This window comes from Dreissena polymorpha, chromosome 2, assembly GCF_020536995.1.
Source record: "Dreissena polymorpha isolate Duluth1 chromosome 2, UMN_Dpol_1.0, whole genome shotgun sequence".
Lineage (NCBI taxonomy): Eukaryota > Metazoa > Mollusca > Bivalvia > Myida > Dreissenidae > Dreissena > Dreissena polymorpha.
Window position 1 is genome coordinate 127,317,031 of NC_068356.1, and position 15,564 is coordinate 127,332,594.

The window sequence follows — 15,564 nt, forward strand, 5'->3', positions numbered from 1 at the left end:
ATGCATGTGGTAAAAGTATTGTCCCAGATAAGTCAGCACAGTATTATTTGAGAATACACTTTCTGCCTATACTGTATTTTTTTTCAGATGACACACTCTTTAAACATAACATGCCATTGACACATGAAGTGTCGTATCTGAAAAGCCTGTGTGGACTGCACAATTCAATTTAGGTGGATACTTTAAGCACATTAATATTTCCCAGAGATTGAGCTCAAATATTTATCCCATTGCTGGTCTTGCTACCATTATAAAATACTGGATAATAGTCAACCTATGATTATACAAATTTGTATATTGGCAGCTTTAGCTTCAGAGGAGAGAAAAAAAAACTTATGATTTTCAAGTCAACTGGTAGCAGCCTAAGATCACACAATCATGTAACTTTAATAGTTATGAAAATGTGCAAACTTAACTGGTTTAGTGGTATAAAAAGTATTAATACACAGACAAATAATAAACCAAGTGACATTTTAGTTGCATCAGTAGAAGATCAATCTGATTATCACTTTGAGGCCCATTATTTAAGGCAAGTGATTAACTGCCATACTATAAAACACAGGATAAAATGGCGTGACCATAAATAAAACTGAGTCATTGACTTAGATTGATCAAAAATAAAAAATAGCATTGAATGTTTTAAACTGCCTAGGGTGTCCAGACCTCAAACCTGCCCCAAATTTATTCACAAAATATGTGAGTGTAAATTAACCTCGCTCTGTGACTAGGGGGTTACATGCATAAGGGTAAAGTGTGCCGTCCCAGATTAGACTGGTCATTCTGCACATGCTTTTCAGGGGCAATACTTTCCACCGTAACTTGATTTTGTTAACGAATATTTCTCCTTGAAACGAAAAATACAATAAAAGCTGAAAGTGTTGTCCCTGATTAGCCTGTGCAGACTACACTTAGGCAATGCTTTAAGCCCAATATTCCCAGAACAAGACTCAAACATTTTAGTGTAAATATAAAAAACTACATGCTGAATTACGTGTCACATCTCTGCCCGCAGGAGTTCTGTTCCCTGAAGGACACAGATGCCCTTCACTCACTGGTGACCTCCATGAAGTATCTCATACTGCACGGGGAATGTCTCAACTACTCTGTCAACCAGTACCCAGAATTCCTGAAGTTCTGTCTCGCACGGAAACTCATTCCCAAGTAAGCTGGGCTTGTTGTAAAATTGTAAACATTCGATTTAAGGTTTTGTTATATGAATGAAACACAGTCTGTGGACAGATGCAGTTGCAGCATCAAGTCTCATGTTGTTGATTTAAAAATGAATGTCAACTTTTTATTGCAATCAAGAAGCTTTTGCGACCGGAAGCGAGTTGGAGCCACCCGAACAAAAGAATGTGTGAAAAATGTGACCGGGACTGTAAAAACAGTTTGAACCATCCGATAATTTGAGCCTTGCAGTTCGAGCCATCCGACAAAATTTTATATGAATATATAGCAATAGAAAATCTGTGCTTTGATGAGAGTTCGAGCCAACCGGAAATTCAAGCCAAGCGAGTTTGAGCCATCGGGTTGTGACTGTATATTATATTGTTTATTGCAGCTCCAATGGTACAAACGCATATATGTAATCATTATTGATCACAATATGGCTTCTCCTATTTTTGCAGTCTGTGGCTCCAGCTGCAGGCCCGTAGCTCCCATGTGGCATGTGAGTGTGTCCCCCTGCTGCTACACTGCCTCACGCTGCCCACGGGCGCTGACATGCTCTGGAAGATTGTTGAGGAGAACTTCCACAGTGATGACTGGAAGGAGAGGTTTGCTGCAGGTATGACTTCAGTCATAAGAGATTTACACTGAAAATGTTTATTCTTTCCTGATATATTTTGCCTCGATAGCCAGGCTTTGAAACTTTGACAAGCCTAATATGACAAAATGACATCAATTACTTTAATTATTTCAAACACGAAAATAACTTTTATTAATTTACTTTTTTCCCACTAGATTGAAAACTGAGGTTAATAGATTTATCTTGAGGTATTTTAGTCTGTATTTTACTTGTTTTCATTGAGCCCGCTTACAGATAGTTGCATAAGCAGCATGATTGAGTGTATTTGCATGCATTAAAGTGTGCTTGCTCTCCTGACTGTTACTTTGTTATTCAGGGAACAATTTAAAAATAACTAAACAAAAATGTTCACCATCATGAGACAGCGTGTTGCATGTATCACCCATCTTCGTACATCAAAAGTCATCAATTGACTTTGAGGTCAAAGGTTGACTTTGGTCATAAAGCAGCTTGTCTGACTTATTAACGTTATCATTCATAATACAATTTTAAATAATTTTACACAAATGGCTACCATGAGAAGACAATAATGAATTTGTCACATGCAAACATGTCTTCCTACCTCAAAGGTCAAGGTCAATTTTAGAGGTCAAAGGCATATTAAACAGCTTGTCCTGACTGTAACTTTGTCTTTCATGATGCAATTTTAGAGTAACTCACCACAAATGACCACCATAAGGAGACAGCTTGTTGAGTGTATTACCCGTCTCCCTATCTCAAAGGTAAAGGTCAAACTAAATAGTCAAATGGCAAATTTTGCCATAAACCAGCTTGTATGGACTTAACTTTTGTCACTCATCACGCAATTTTAAAATATGTTACCAACAATAATAACCATGAAGAAAAGATACATCTTACTTTGGTCAAAGGTGAAAGTCACACTAATGGCTAAAGATCAAACAAGTGCATAGTTAAGCTTGTTTAATAGTCGGAAGCAGTATTGACAATAGGCTTGCCATGTAGCTGACAGGCATTTAGACACACAATTCAAGAGTGATTTGCTTCCGGTATCTCCTCTCTTACATAATCATTTGGGAAATCATTATTTTTATGTCCCCCACTATAGTAGTGGGGGACATATTGTTTTTGCCCTGTCTGTCTGTCTGTCTGTTGGTCTGTCTGTTGGTCTGTTTGCGCCAACTTTAACATTTTGCAATAACTTTTGCTATATTGAAGATAGCAACTTCATATTTGGCATGCATGTGTATCTCATGAAGCTGCACATTTTGAGTGGTGAAAGGTCAAGGTCATCCTTCAAGGTCAGAGGTCAAATATATATGGCCAAAATCGCTCATTTTATGAATACTTTTGCAATATTGAAGATAGCAACTTGATATTTGGCATGCATGTGTATCTCATGGAGCTGCACATTTTGAGTGGTGAAAGGTCAAGGTCATCCTTTAAGGTCAGAGGTCAAATATATGTGGCCCATATTGCTTATTTTATAAATACTTTTGCAATATTGAAGATAGCAACTTGATAAATGGCATGCATGTGCATCTCATGGAGCTGCACATTTTGAGTGGTGAAAGGTCAAGGTCAAGGTCATCCTTCAAGGTCAGCGGTCAAATATATGTGGCCCAAATCGCTTATTTTATAAATACTTTTGCAATATTGAAGATAGCAACTTGATATTTGGCATGCATGTGTATCTCATGGAGCTGCACATTTTGAGTGGTGAAAGGTCAAGGTCATCCTTCACAAGGTCAAGGTCATCCTTCAAAGTCAAACGTCATATAGGGGGACATTGTGTTTCACAAACGCATCTTGTTTACTATGAAGTATGTAGTTATTTTTTAATTTAGAGGTTGTATATTTTAAGCTTGTTTAAAGATTATTTAAACAAGATTTTTATGTCCCCCACTATAGTAGTGGGGGACATATTGTTTTTGCCCTGTCTGTTGGTTGGTCTGTTGGTTGGTTGGTCTGTTGGTTTGCGCCAACTTTAACATTTGCAATAACTTTTGCAATATTGAAGATAGCAACTTGATAGTTGGCATGCATATGTATCTCATGGAGCTGCACATTTTGAGTGGTGAAAGATCAAGGTCAAAGGTCATCCTTCAAGGTCAAAGGTCAAATATATGGGTCAAAATCGCTCATTTAATGTACACTTTTGCAGTATTTCAATATTCAAGATAACAACTTGATATTTGGCATGCATGTGTATCTCATGGAGCTGCACATTTTGAGTGGTAAAAGGTTAAGGTCAAGGTCACCCTGAAGGTCAGATGTCAAATATATGTGGCCCAAATTGCTTATTTTATTAATACTTTTGCAATATTGAAGATAGCAACTTGATATTTGGCATGCATGTGTATCTCATGGAGCTGCACATTTTGAGTGGTGAAAGGTCAAGGTCAAGGTCATCCTTCAAGGTCAAATATATGGGTCAAAATTGCTCATGTAATGTCACTTCTGCAATATTGAAGCTAGCAATTTTATATTTGAAATGCATGTGTATCTCATGGAGCTGCACATTTTGAGTGGTGAAGGGTCAAGGTCAAGTTCATCCTTCAAGGTCAAACGTCATATAGGGGGACGTTGTGTTTCACAAACACATCTTGTTATAATGGTTGGTATTTTGTTTGACAGAAATACCAATAGTTTCTTTTATTAAAACCAAGAATCTACGACAAGAGTCCACGCAGAGGAGTTTGATTTTGAAATCAAACTATAAAAAAAGATCAATAAAAAAACTAAACATGGGTGAAAAAAAAACAATTTCAGAAACCTTAATAACTAAATATAACTTACTAACATTTATATTTCAGGTGTCCTTTACCGCAATATTAAATAAATTGATGTCAGAAACCATAAAAAATGCAACACTAAACAACCAACAACATATATGTTTAACTCTCTCCGTGCGGGAACTGAATTTTGAAGGCCTTTGCAAACAGTTTGGATCCAAACTGTTTGCTATTCTGATAGTATTCTTTGAAAAAAATTGAAGAAAATGCTAATTGTAGAAATTCTGCAGACAAAATTTTAGCAGACGACAAATTTCCCAGCATGCAAAGGCTTAACGTATGAGCATGGCTCTTGAAAATAGGTCTGTAAAGACTTATCAGGGGCGACACTTTCCACTTTAATGGAATTCTTTGTTTAAAAGAAGCCTTTTATGAGCAAAATCCAGTTTAGGCGCAAAGTTTTGTCCCAGATTAGGCTGTGCAGTCAGCACACAGTATGCCCATGCATTAAGCCTTTCAGTGCGGGAACAGAATTTTGAAGGCCTTTGCAAACAGTTTGGATCCAGATGAGACGCCACAGAACGTGGCGTCTCATCAGGATCCAAACTGTTTGCTATTCTGATAGTATTTTTTGAATTTTTTTTGAAGAAAATGCTTATTTTAGAAATTCAGCAGACGACATTTTTGCAGACGACAAATTTCCCAGCATGCAAAGGGTTAAGCCATGTGTTCCCAGAATACGGTTCGTATGTCATAAATTTTCTGTAATTGTTTATGTGTTTCAGTTGAGAAGGCCACGGTCCTGGCACGGTTCATGGAGAGCGACAGTGTCTTACACAACAAGACGATCAAGACAGCGCTGGCACACATCTTCTGCCTCCTGATTGGTTCCCTGGAGGACATAAATGCTGCCATCTGTCAGCGCACCATCCAGTACCTGGAGACCATTAAAACAGCTTCTATCAAGGTTGGCTTTGGGAATGAATAGTGTATGTTGCAAGTTTAGGAATGGAGTTTCAATATAACTTGTAGTTAAAGAAAAATGTGAGTCAGTTGACACGAGTCACCTGTAAGTTATGATTGTAGATTTTAGTTATGATTATACCTTGTAGATATGATTATTTATTGCTCCTCTGAAACCTCCTTTGCTTGTGTAACAATTTAGTTAGTAGCTCTATTAGCAAGAGAATTCCATTCAAACCTATTTTCAGCCTCAATGTTTCTTGATGTTGTATATTCATTAAATATTAATTTTAGATTAAGACATGTAGTGAATATGCTAACACATTGTTATTTAATTTCTGAATCAATAATTCAATCGTGTATACATATAACTTCCTGATAACCAGTGTTCCAATATGTCAAATCTTTCCTCAGCAGTCAGCAGTGAGCTTTATTACACCAGTCTCTTGCATATTGTCATGTTTAGTGCAGTGCATATGCCAATGCATGGCATTGCACTTTGATGCAGTGGCTTGAATACACCATTCTTATACGTATTGTCCATTGTCTACTGCAGTGCATGCATTGATACGTTTATGTCATATATTTTACTGAGTGCATATGCCAGTGCCTGGCATTGCAGTTTGATGCAGTGGCTTTAATACACTATTCTTACGCCTATCGGCCTCTTGTCTACTTCAGTGTATTCTTTATTACAACATTCTCATGCCTATCGTGCTATTGTCTACTTCAGTGCATATGCCAGTGCATGGAGTTCCAGTTTGATGCAGTGATCAGTGACCGGTCCATGATCCTCCACTGTGTCCAGCTGCTTGCAAACATCCTGCCCCAGGCTAACATCCTCTCATGGGACTTTTTTCTGGCCAGGTTCGACTCCCTCAGTCTGGAAGCACAGATCGACCTTGAGGCTACTGGTGACCTCTCCTTCCCAACCGGTGAGCATTCATTTTATTACAACATTACCGCCCAATTGGTGCAAAAAGGTACTATGTGTCTTCTTATTTCAATGTCACCTTTTTGCACCAAAGGGGCAATTTAACTTGAGAAGAAATAGTGATATGTTCGTGAAACTTTGCTTGAGATTGTATATGGGTTTAGGCCATTTGTGATGTTTAAATAAGATGGGTTTATTTTACTTTTGTTTAATTTCTTGGAATTTCATGGTCAGTTAATATGTTTGTCAGCTAAAGTTTGAAATTTCATATGCTATTTTCTTGACTCAATTCGAATTGTTGTGAATTGCAGATTGTAGGGAAGAGAGCATATAATTGTAATTACCTTCTTTTCCTATGACTATGCTTTATCAAATAATGGGACAAATGCTGTAGAATATTTTGGAGTAAAGTTTTTGAACAAAAAGAGCTTACATAATTAGTATGTTTATGTTCATGTAGATGTCCAAGCGTTAGAAACTGATCATCTGTTTTGCCTTCCAGCATTGTGGTTGTTTGAAATGAGTAAATACCCAGTATCTTTCATTTGGGATTATATTAAATTGTATTTATTGTTCTTATTGTTTAATTAGACTTTTATATGGCAAATAGTGAAGAGCATGTATTTTAATAAGTGTATTGTATTGCAGGTTTATTTTTATAATCAAATGAATTAAATAAATTAAAACAAATTACAAAGTATTCATCAGTGACAGTGTACTTAAACTTAATGAATTTGTGTCCATCTATTTATATGATCAGTTCTTTGAAACATACTGGGTATAAATGACGATAGTGTGCCCTTTGAAATCCCATAACTAACCTGCCATGTGTAACCTCTCTTATAACAGTGTTTAGAGTGCAGTATAAATGAGTTTCGCTCTGTGAGAAAAGGGTTAAATGCATGTGAGTAAAGTGTCGTCCCAGATTAGCCTGTGCAGTCCACTTATGTAGTCTGTGGACTGCACAGGCTAAGCATGGAAGACATTGTACGCACATGCATTTCAGCCCGTTTTCTCAGAGAATGTCTCATATTTTATCATAACCATATTCCAGACATAGTTGATATACTATCTTATTTATTAAACATCCTAATACATTGTGTACTCATTGTATTTTCAGTATGCATAATACATATTATATATAGGCATATCTACTTGTTCTGTAACACTTGTTTTGCCATGTAATAGTAGATACACTCAGCAATTTTGAATGTAATTTATAACAACATTCTTAGTTAAATCTATCTCTGTCATGCTATGCATACATAAGAAACTTTGCTTCAAAGGCAGATTACTAATGATCTGTTTCTACAAACAATCTGTATTTCACGTCACTTTCTCAACCCAATAGATGCTTTAGTTTGTATTTTTAGTACTTGCAATTTTCTATGTTACTATCTTCATCTTTGAACTAAAGATATTATCTGTGTCATGCAAAAATGGGTCTTATATCATATAAGGCTCATCCGCATAGTCTGGTCAGGAGCTACCCTAACATCTTGTCAGGAGCTACCCTAACATCTTGTCAGGAGCTACCCTAACATCTTGTCAGGAACTACCCTAACATCTTGTCAGGAGCTACCCTAACATCTTGTCAGGAGCTACCCTAACATCTGGTCAGGAGCTACCCTAACATCTTGTCAGGAGCTACCCTAACATCTTGTCAGGAGCTACCCTAACATCTGGTCAGGAGCTACCCTAACATCTTGTCAGGAGCTACCCTAACATCTTGTCAGGAGCTACCCTAACATCTTGTCAGGAGCTACCCTAACATCTTGTCAGGAGCTACCCTAACATCTTGTCAGGAGCTACCCTACCATCTTGTCAGGAGCTACCCTAACATCTTGTCAGGAGCTACCCTAACATCTGGTCAGGAGCTGCCCTGACATCTTGTCAGGAGCTACCCTAACATCTTGTCAGGAGCTACCCTAACATCTTGTCAGGAGCTACCCTAACATCTGGTCAGGAGCTACCCTAACATCTTGTCAGGAGCTACCCTAACATCTTGTCAGGAGCTACCCTAACATCTGGTCAGGAGCTACCCTAACATCTTGTCAGGAGCTACCCTAACATCTGGTCAGGAGCTACCCAAACATCTGGTCAGGAGCTACCCTAACATCTGGTCAGGAGCTACCCTAACATCTTGTCAGGAGCTACCCTAACATCTTGTCAGGAGCTACCCTAACATCTTGTCAGAAGCTACCCTGACATCTTGTCAGGAGCTACCCTGACATCTGTTCAGGAGCTAGCTACCCTAACATCTTGTCAGGAGCTACCCTAACATCTGTCAGGATCGTAGCCCTAACATCTTGTCAGGAGCTACCCTAACATCTTGTCAGGAGCTACCCTAACATCTTGTCAGGAGCTACCCTACATCTTGTCAGGGAGCTTCCCTGACATCTGGTCAGGAGCTACCCTAACATCTTGTCAGGAGCTACCCTAACATCTGGTCAGGAGCTAACCCTAACATCTGTCAGGAGCTACCCTAACATCTGGTCAGGAGCTACCCTAACATCTGGTCAGGAGCTACCCTAACATCTTGTCAGGAGCTAACCTAACATCTTGTCAGGAGCTACCCTAACATCTGGTCAGGAGCTACCCTAACATCTGGTCAGGAGCTACCCTAACATCTTGTCAGGAGCTAACCTAACATCTTGTCAGGAGCTACCCTAACATCTGGTCAGGAGCTACCCTAACATCTTGTCAGGAGCTACCCTAACATCTGGTCAGGAGCTACCCTAACATCTTGTCAGGAGCTAACCTAACATCTTGTCAGGAGCTACCCTAACATCTGGTCAGGAGCTACCCTAACATCTTGTCAGGAGCTACCCTGACATCTGTTCAGGAGCAACCCTAACATCTTGTCAGGGGCTACCCTAACATCTGGTCAGGAGCTACCCTAACATCTTGTCAGGAGCTACCCTGACATCTGTTCAGGAGCTACCCTAACATCTGGTCAGGAGCTACCCAAACATCTTGTCAGGAGCTACCAAATATATTGTCCGACAATGAAGCCCTGCTTGACTCTATAACGGACAGGGTAGCTCCTGACAAGACTGTGCATATGCACAGGCTTGTCTGTAGTCGCTAGCCTAAATGGCATAAGACCCATTTCAACATGACACCGCTCATATTTTGTCTGACCTTCATCCACGTGGATGTTGTTGTGCTCTTTTTTCAAAAAACTCTCTTCACAAATAAACCGGACTATTCCCAACATACAATTACATTTATGTCCATTGTATATTGGTATTAATTCTACAACCATTACACTGAATATGAACAAACATCTGTAGTAAAATAACACCTTTATTTTATGCTTTCCGGTGGTTTATAGAAAAATATCAGTGAATAAAAACTGATAATTTCACCGTTTCAAACAATGAAAATTATCAGTGAAAATTATCGATAATTTTCACTGTTTATGTTAAATGACATCATTTTTGACAAAATGACGTCATTTTCCCAGCGAAATTCTTTAGTTAAACTCTTTAACAATGTATATAAACTGTATAAAAAGCATAAAATAAAAAGAAAATTTGTTGGGTTCGGTGGATTATCGATTTTAATTCACTCGTGATCATATAAAATATATATTTTCACTCATGGCTACGCCACTCGTGAAAATATTATTTTCTATGATCACTTGTGAATTAAAATCGAAAATCCACCAAATTCAACAAATATCCTCTATATCATACATTGTCCTGCCTGATTTTTGCATGATCCCCTTTGAGCAAGTGCCTGATTGAAGTCATGGCATCGTATGCGACTAACATCTTGTATTTTTTCAGAGGAGTTGGCATTATCCATAGATTTCAAGGGTTTGATATTAATCACTTTGGTTGTGTGGACTATTTTCTGCCTGTCTCAAATATTGCACTTGATACAAGGTTGCTGTTTTGTGTTCTAAGGGCTTGACAACATGCCATTAATGCATAGAGCTAACAACTTAAAATTTACAGTTTTCAAAGCTCTGTATTGAGTATTTATTCCATGGGGAAACGTATCGACCGCATACCTTAGTATTTATGATAATATAATTGAATACAAAATTGTTTCACAGAAATATTGCCCTGTTGGCGTTCACTAAATGCGTTACAAAATTCACATTGTTGTGACTTAAACTTTGGAAAATTGATATTTGTTTTTGAAGACAAGAAGACAATGTGAGCTATCTTTTTCACTGATAAATTGATTGAAAAAATCAATAATAGTTTTAATAATCAAAAACTATACTTAATGCCAAAGCAAACTCCTACAACCAATACTCTTTTAAATGGTAAACAAGACAGCTTCCATGTATTTGTGTGTGTGTGTTTGTCCCTGTACTTGGGTGTGAATAATGTAAATGTACACATGTGTGTATTGGTGTGAGTTCCAATCCTAACATATGCCATATGTTTCACTTTTACTTATAAGCCTTTCATAACTGATATTTTAAGGTTGCATTACTTATACATTTTGTATATGGATTGTGTTAGTTTTTAGTGTGTGATATTTTAAGTAGTTAAATATAAATTGTATTTTAGAATTAATGATAGTAACCTTTAATATGGGTCCAAGCTTAAGTTTGTAATTCAAAGGCAAATAAATTGCCTACAACATAACTTTTTCCAAAATGACCGAATTTTCAAATTTCATAGCAAAAGTAACTAGCATGTTGCAATGGAATGTAGAACTGCAAAAAGCAGGTCTTTCCTTCCAAAGTCAAGGTTGCATTCAAATGTCATTTATATGAGTATAACTTGTAACGCTTTATATACCAAATTCTCTTGACGGGACATGTTATGGGAAGACCTTTATGCAAGCAGATAGCTTGATGTACAGTTGGGCGTATTTCTGCTCTTTCACTCTCAAAGTTTTCATCAAAACTTCACCAAAGTTTCAGAAAATTTTCATTGACATAAAATGTTGGCCAAGTTTGATAGTTTCTTTTTATCAAGCACTTCAGAGTTATTGCTGTTTGTTTATATAAAAATGCAAAAATCACCATTTCTGGTCTCAGTTTTTGCAGTTTTCGCTGTTTCTTCACCAAACTTTCTGGAAGTGTGTGCAGACGTTATATAGAGACTTAAGAATTATTGTAATTTGTTGATTGCAAAATGTTTCGTTATTGCACTCTTACTATTGTTCTGTATCTTAACCAAATTTTGTGTTGATATATAATTTAGGCCCAAGTTGTTATTGCCATTTGTTATACAAAAATGTAAACTTCATTTCCACTCTCTTTAGCAAATCTTCACAAAACTATCTGCAAATGTCTGTTGAAATAAAATGAAGGCCAAGTTTATACGACTGGCGTATATATGTTTATGTCCCCCAGTATATACTGGGAGACATATTGTTTTTGCTGTCTGTTGGTTTGTTTGTTGATTTGTTGGTTTGCGTCAAACTTAAACATTTGCCATAACTTTTGCAATATTGAAGATAGCAACTTGATATTTGGCATGCATGTGTATCTCATGAAGCTGCACATTTTGAGTGGTGAAAGGTAAAGGTCAAGGTCATCATTCAGGGTCAAAGGTCAAATATATGGGTAAAAATCACTAAACTTTAACATTAATTTTGCCATATCTTTTGCAATATTGAAGATAGAAACTTCATATGTGGCATGCATGTGTATGTCATGGAACTACACATTTTGAGTGGTGAAAGATCAAGGTCAAGGTCATCCTTCAAGGTCAAAGGTCAAATATATGGGTCAAAATCGCTTATTTACTATGCACTATTACTTCATAACGACTTCTCAAATGCATATGGAGCTGCACATTTTAATGTGTGCAATATTAAGGTCAAGGTCATCATGAAAGGTCAAAGGTCATTTACAAAGGTCAATTTTCATTTTAAATATGCCAAAACGTCAGTACCACTTTATACAGATACTTTATATTTTACATGCATGTGTTACTCATACAGCTGAACGTATTTATCGGCGACATGTCAAGGTCATCCTTCAAGGTCATATCCTTAAAAATGCCTATACCTTGCATGTCAAACATTTGCCATAACTTTTGCAATATTTAACATAGCAACTTCATATTTGGCATTCATGTGTATCTCATGGAGCTGCACATTTTAAGTGGTGAAAGGTAAAGGTCATCCTTCAAGGTCAAGGTTATCCTTTAAGGTCAAAGGTCAAATATATGGGTCAAAATCGCTCATTTAATATACACTACATAGCAACTTCATATTTGGCATGCTGGGGGGGGGCATAGTGTTTCTCAAACACATCTTGTTTGTAAATGACCTTGTTATGGAGTATAATCATTTCCAGTAGATCAAGAACCAGGACAAAGGTCAAGGTCAAAGATCACCATATGGTTATCTTGAGCATAATTTTGTCAATCATGGATATAATTTCTAATTAATTTAGAATAATTTAAAACCATACGGAGATGATTTGTTTCTCACAAAAACCAGGTCCCTAAGTTGAATGTCAAGGTTAGAATTCAAGGTCAAAGATCAAATATTTGCTTGAAGACTTTTTAAAAAAGTCTGTATTTGCGAAGCCTATCTTTGTGGCAATACATGTTTGTTTTTATTGGAAATCACTTTTCATAGATTCTTCAAACCTTTACACTTCAATCTGGTCTCAACTGATGCATATCTTCAGCTCATCGTTTGTTTCTCTCAAAATATCTGCACAGTTTTTACAATACTACACATATCACAATCTTGACTTCAATATTTGTGCAACATGTTGCACTCAGCTTTGATTATTTAAGTAAGATTGAACCAGAATAGCAACATCAGCATCAGTAAATAATATATTACCATTCCATTTGATAGCACCTCCATGAATTTTTGAAAAATAAATTAAAAAAATTAGGATAATTTATGTCTATGCCAAAAGCTACATTTAATTAACACATAATCTGGAAGTATTTATTCATTAAGTATGTACTCTATAAATCATGGGTGTTTTTGTAGTCTCATATTACTCGTGGAGTGCCATAGTGGGTGTGTTGTGTTGTGATGGAGTATATACTAAGATGTATGTGGGTGAACATATGTATGTGTTTATGTATGTATCATGTATGTATCATGCACTTAATATAGGTGATCAAACCAGTCTGTGGAGTGACCAGTCTGTCATATACATGCATGCCATGACTGGTTTGTACACTGTACTCTTTGTGTTCAATCTGAAACATAAAAATTGCATTAACCAGTCTTGACTGGTTTGTACAGTGCACTGTCTGTCTTGTTCTTTAAAGATGCCGGTAGCAATGTATGCATCACCACACTGTATTCTCTGTCTTATCTTTATAAGATCATAATGCACAACCAGTCTTAACCAACTGTGCACCAAACTCTCCGACATGTCTTGCTTCTACAAATGTATATGATGCACATCCGGTGAACGCTGTATTTGTCTGTCTGTCTTAAGTTGGACAATTACACATAAACAGGCATGAGTGGTTTGTACACTGATATTTTGTTGTTTCACAACAAATATTTACAGTCACCTGTCTTGATTAGATTCTCTTCATCCTTCAATATAAATCTGCACAGCGTCACTCCATGTATCTGTATATACATATATATGCACTCACATGTGTCAACCAGTTGTCTTTTGCAGATTCACAAGATAAGAGCCTGGCTCAGGGAAAACCGGGGCTCAATCCACAGGCTTAATATGTTGTACTAGATTAGCCTGTGCAGTCTGTACAATCTAATCAGGGACATAACTTTCCGTCTAAACTGTTGTTTGGTTACTTAGAAATGACTCACTTTTAATGAAAAAAAACCCCACAAAGGCGGAAAGTTTCGTTCTTGATTAGCCTGTGCTGACTGCACAGACTTATATGCGGCGACACTTCATGCATATGTATTAAACCACATTGTCCAGATTGCCGCTCATATAAAGAGCAATTTACTGATTGGATGGTCATACTTTAACCCTTTGCATGCTGGGAAATTTGTCTCTGCTAAAATGTCGTCTGCTGAATTTCTAAAATTAGCATTTACTTCGGGTTTTTTCAAAGAATACTATCAGAATAGCAAACAGTTTGGATCCTGATGAGACGCCATGTTCTGTGGCGTCTCATCTGGATCCAAACTGTTTGCAATGGCCTTCAAAATTCGGTTCCAGCACTGAATGGGTTAAGAGATTTAACTAAATGGTGTCATGTTCATGATCTGACCCTGTTTTACAATATTCAATAATCATTACTAAAATAAGGTAGTCATATATGACATTGTTACGTGGTCCATTTATACCAATTTCTAATAAGTAGATCTTGATAAAGCCTTTTTCAAAGTAATAAATCATCTCCGTGTTATATTACTAGTATATTAGCCTAATTCTGTTAAAATTGGGCTTAATGCATGTGTGTTAAGTGTTATCCTAGATTAGCCCTGCAATCAGCACAGGCTAATGACGGATGATAGAGCTGTAACAATTCGGTTCGATGCATCGAAAAACCGGTTCAACGCCTCCGATTTGATTCGATTCACTGCAATCCCGATTGATCCGCATTTTAAACCTTACTTTCAAAATCCATCGTCTAAACGTTCTTGTCATTTTTAATACGTCTTGTGATTGGTCAATAGCCAATATGGCATCCAATGAATGAATGAATAACATGCTGAGCATTACATCAGCCGGTAAAAATGGCTTTTTCAACCACGCTGAAAGCACCGTCAAAATTAATATCAAACTATGGGAACATTTCGTGTTTCACGAAGGTTCTGATGGAAAGGCAACTTGCTAAACGTGTTTTGTTAACGTAAGTTACCCATATGGTTTGTTTACTAAACTGTGTGCATTCTGTTTAGAAGTCAACTGGAAGTTGTTTATAAACTTACATGTTTTTCGTTGTTTTTATGTCCCCCACTATAGTAGTGGGGAACATATTGTTTTTGCCCTGTCTGTTGGTTGGTCTGTTGGTCTTTTGGTTTGCGCCAACTTTAACATTTGCAATAACTTTTGCAATATTGAAGAGAGCAACTTGATATTTGGCATGCATATGTATCTCATGGAGCTGCACATTTTGAGTGATGAAAGGTCAAGGTCATCCTTCAAGGTCAGATGTCAAAGATATGTGGCCAAAATCTCTCATTTTATGATTACTTTTGCAATATTGAAGATAGCAACTTGATATTTGGCATGCATGTGTATCTCATGGAGCTGCACATTTTGAGTGGTGAAAGGTCAAGGT

The 15,564-nt window shown here is 37.1% G+C and overlaps 1 protein-coding gene across 1 annotated transcript in view; it reads left to right on the plus strand.

The window, feature by feature from the left end:
* Positions 1–15,564, plus strand: part of LOC127868934 (protein unc-79 homolog) — a 118,159-nt gene that overhangs the window by 35,484 nt on the left and 67,111 nt on the right. The window contains exons 22-26 of the mRNA XM_052411124.1: positions 1,013–1,161; positions 1,629–1,786; positions 5,286–5,467; positions 6,197–6,398; positions 10,192–10,221. Coding sequence (XP_052267084.1) covers positions 1,013–1,161; positions 1,629–1,786; positions 5,286–5,467; positions 6,197–6,398; positions 10,192–10,221 — 721 coding nt within the window. The remainder of the gene's footprint in view (positions 1–1,012; positions 1,162–1,628; positions 1,787–5,285; positions 5,468–6,196; positions 6,399–10,191; positions 10,222–15,564) is intronic.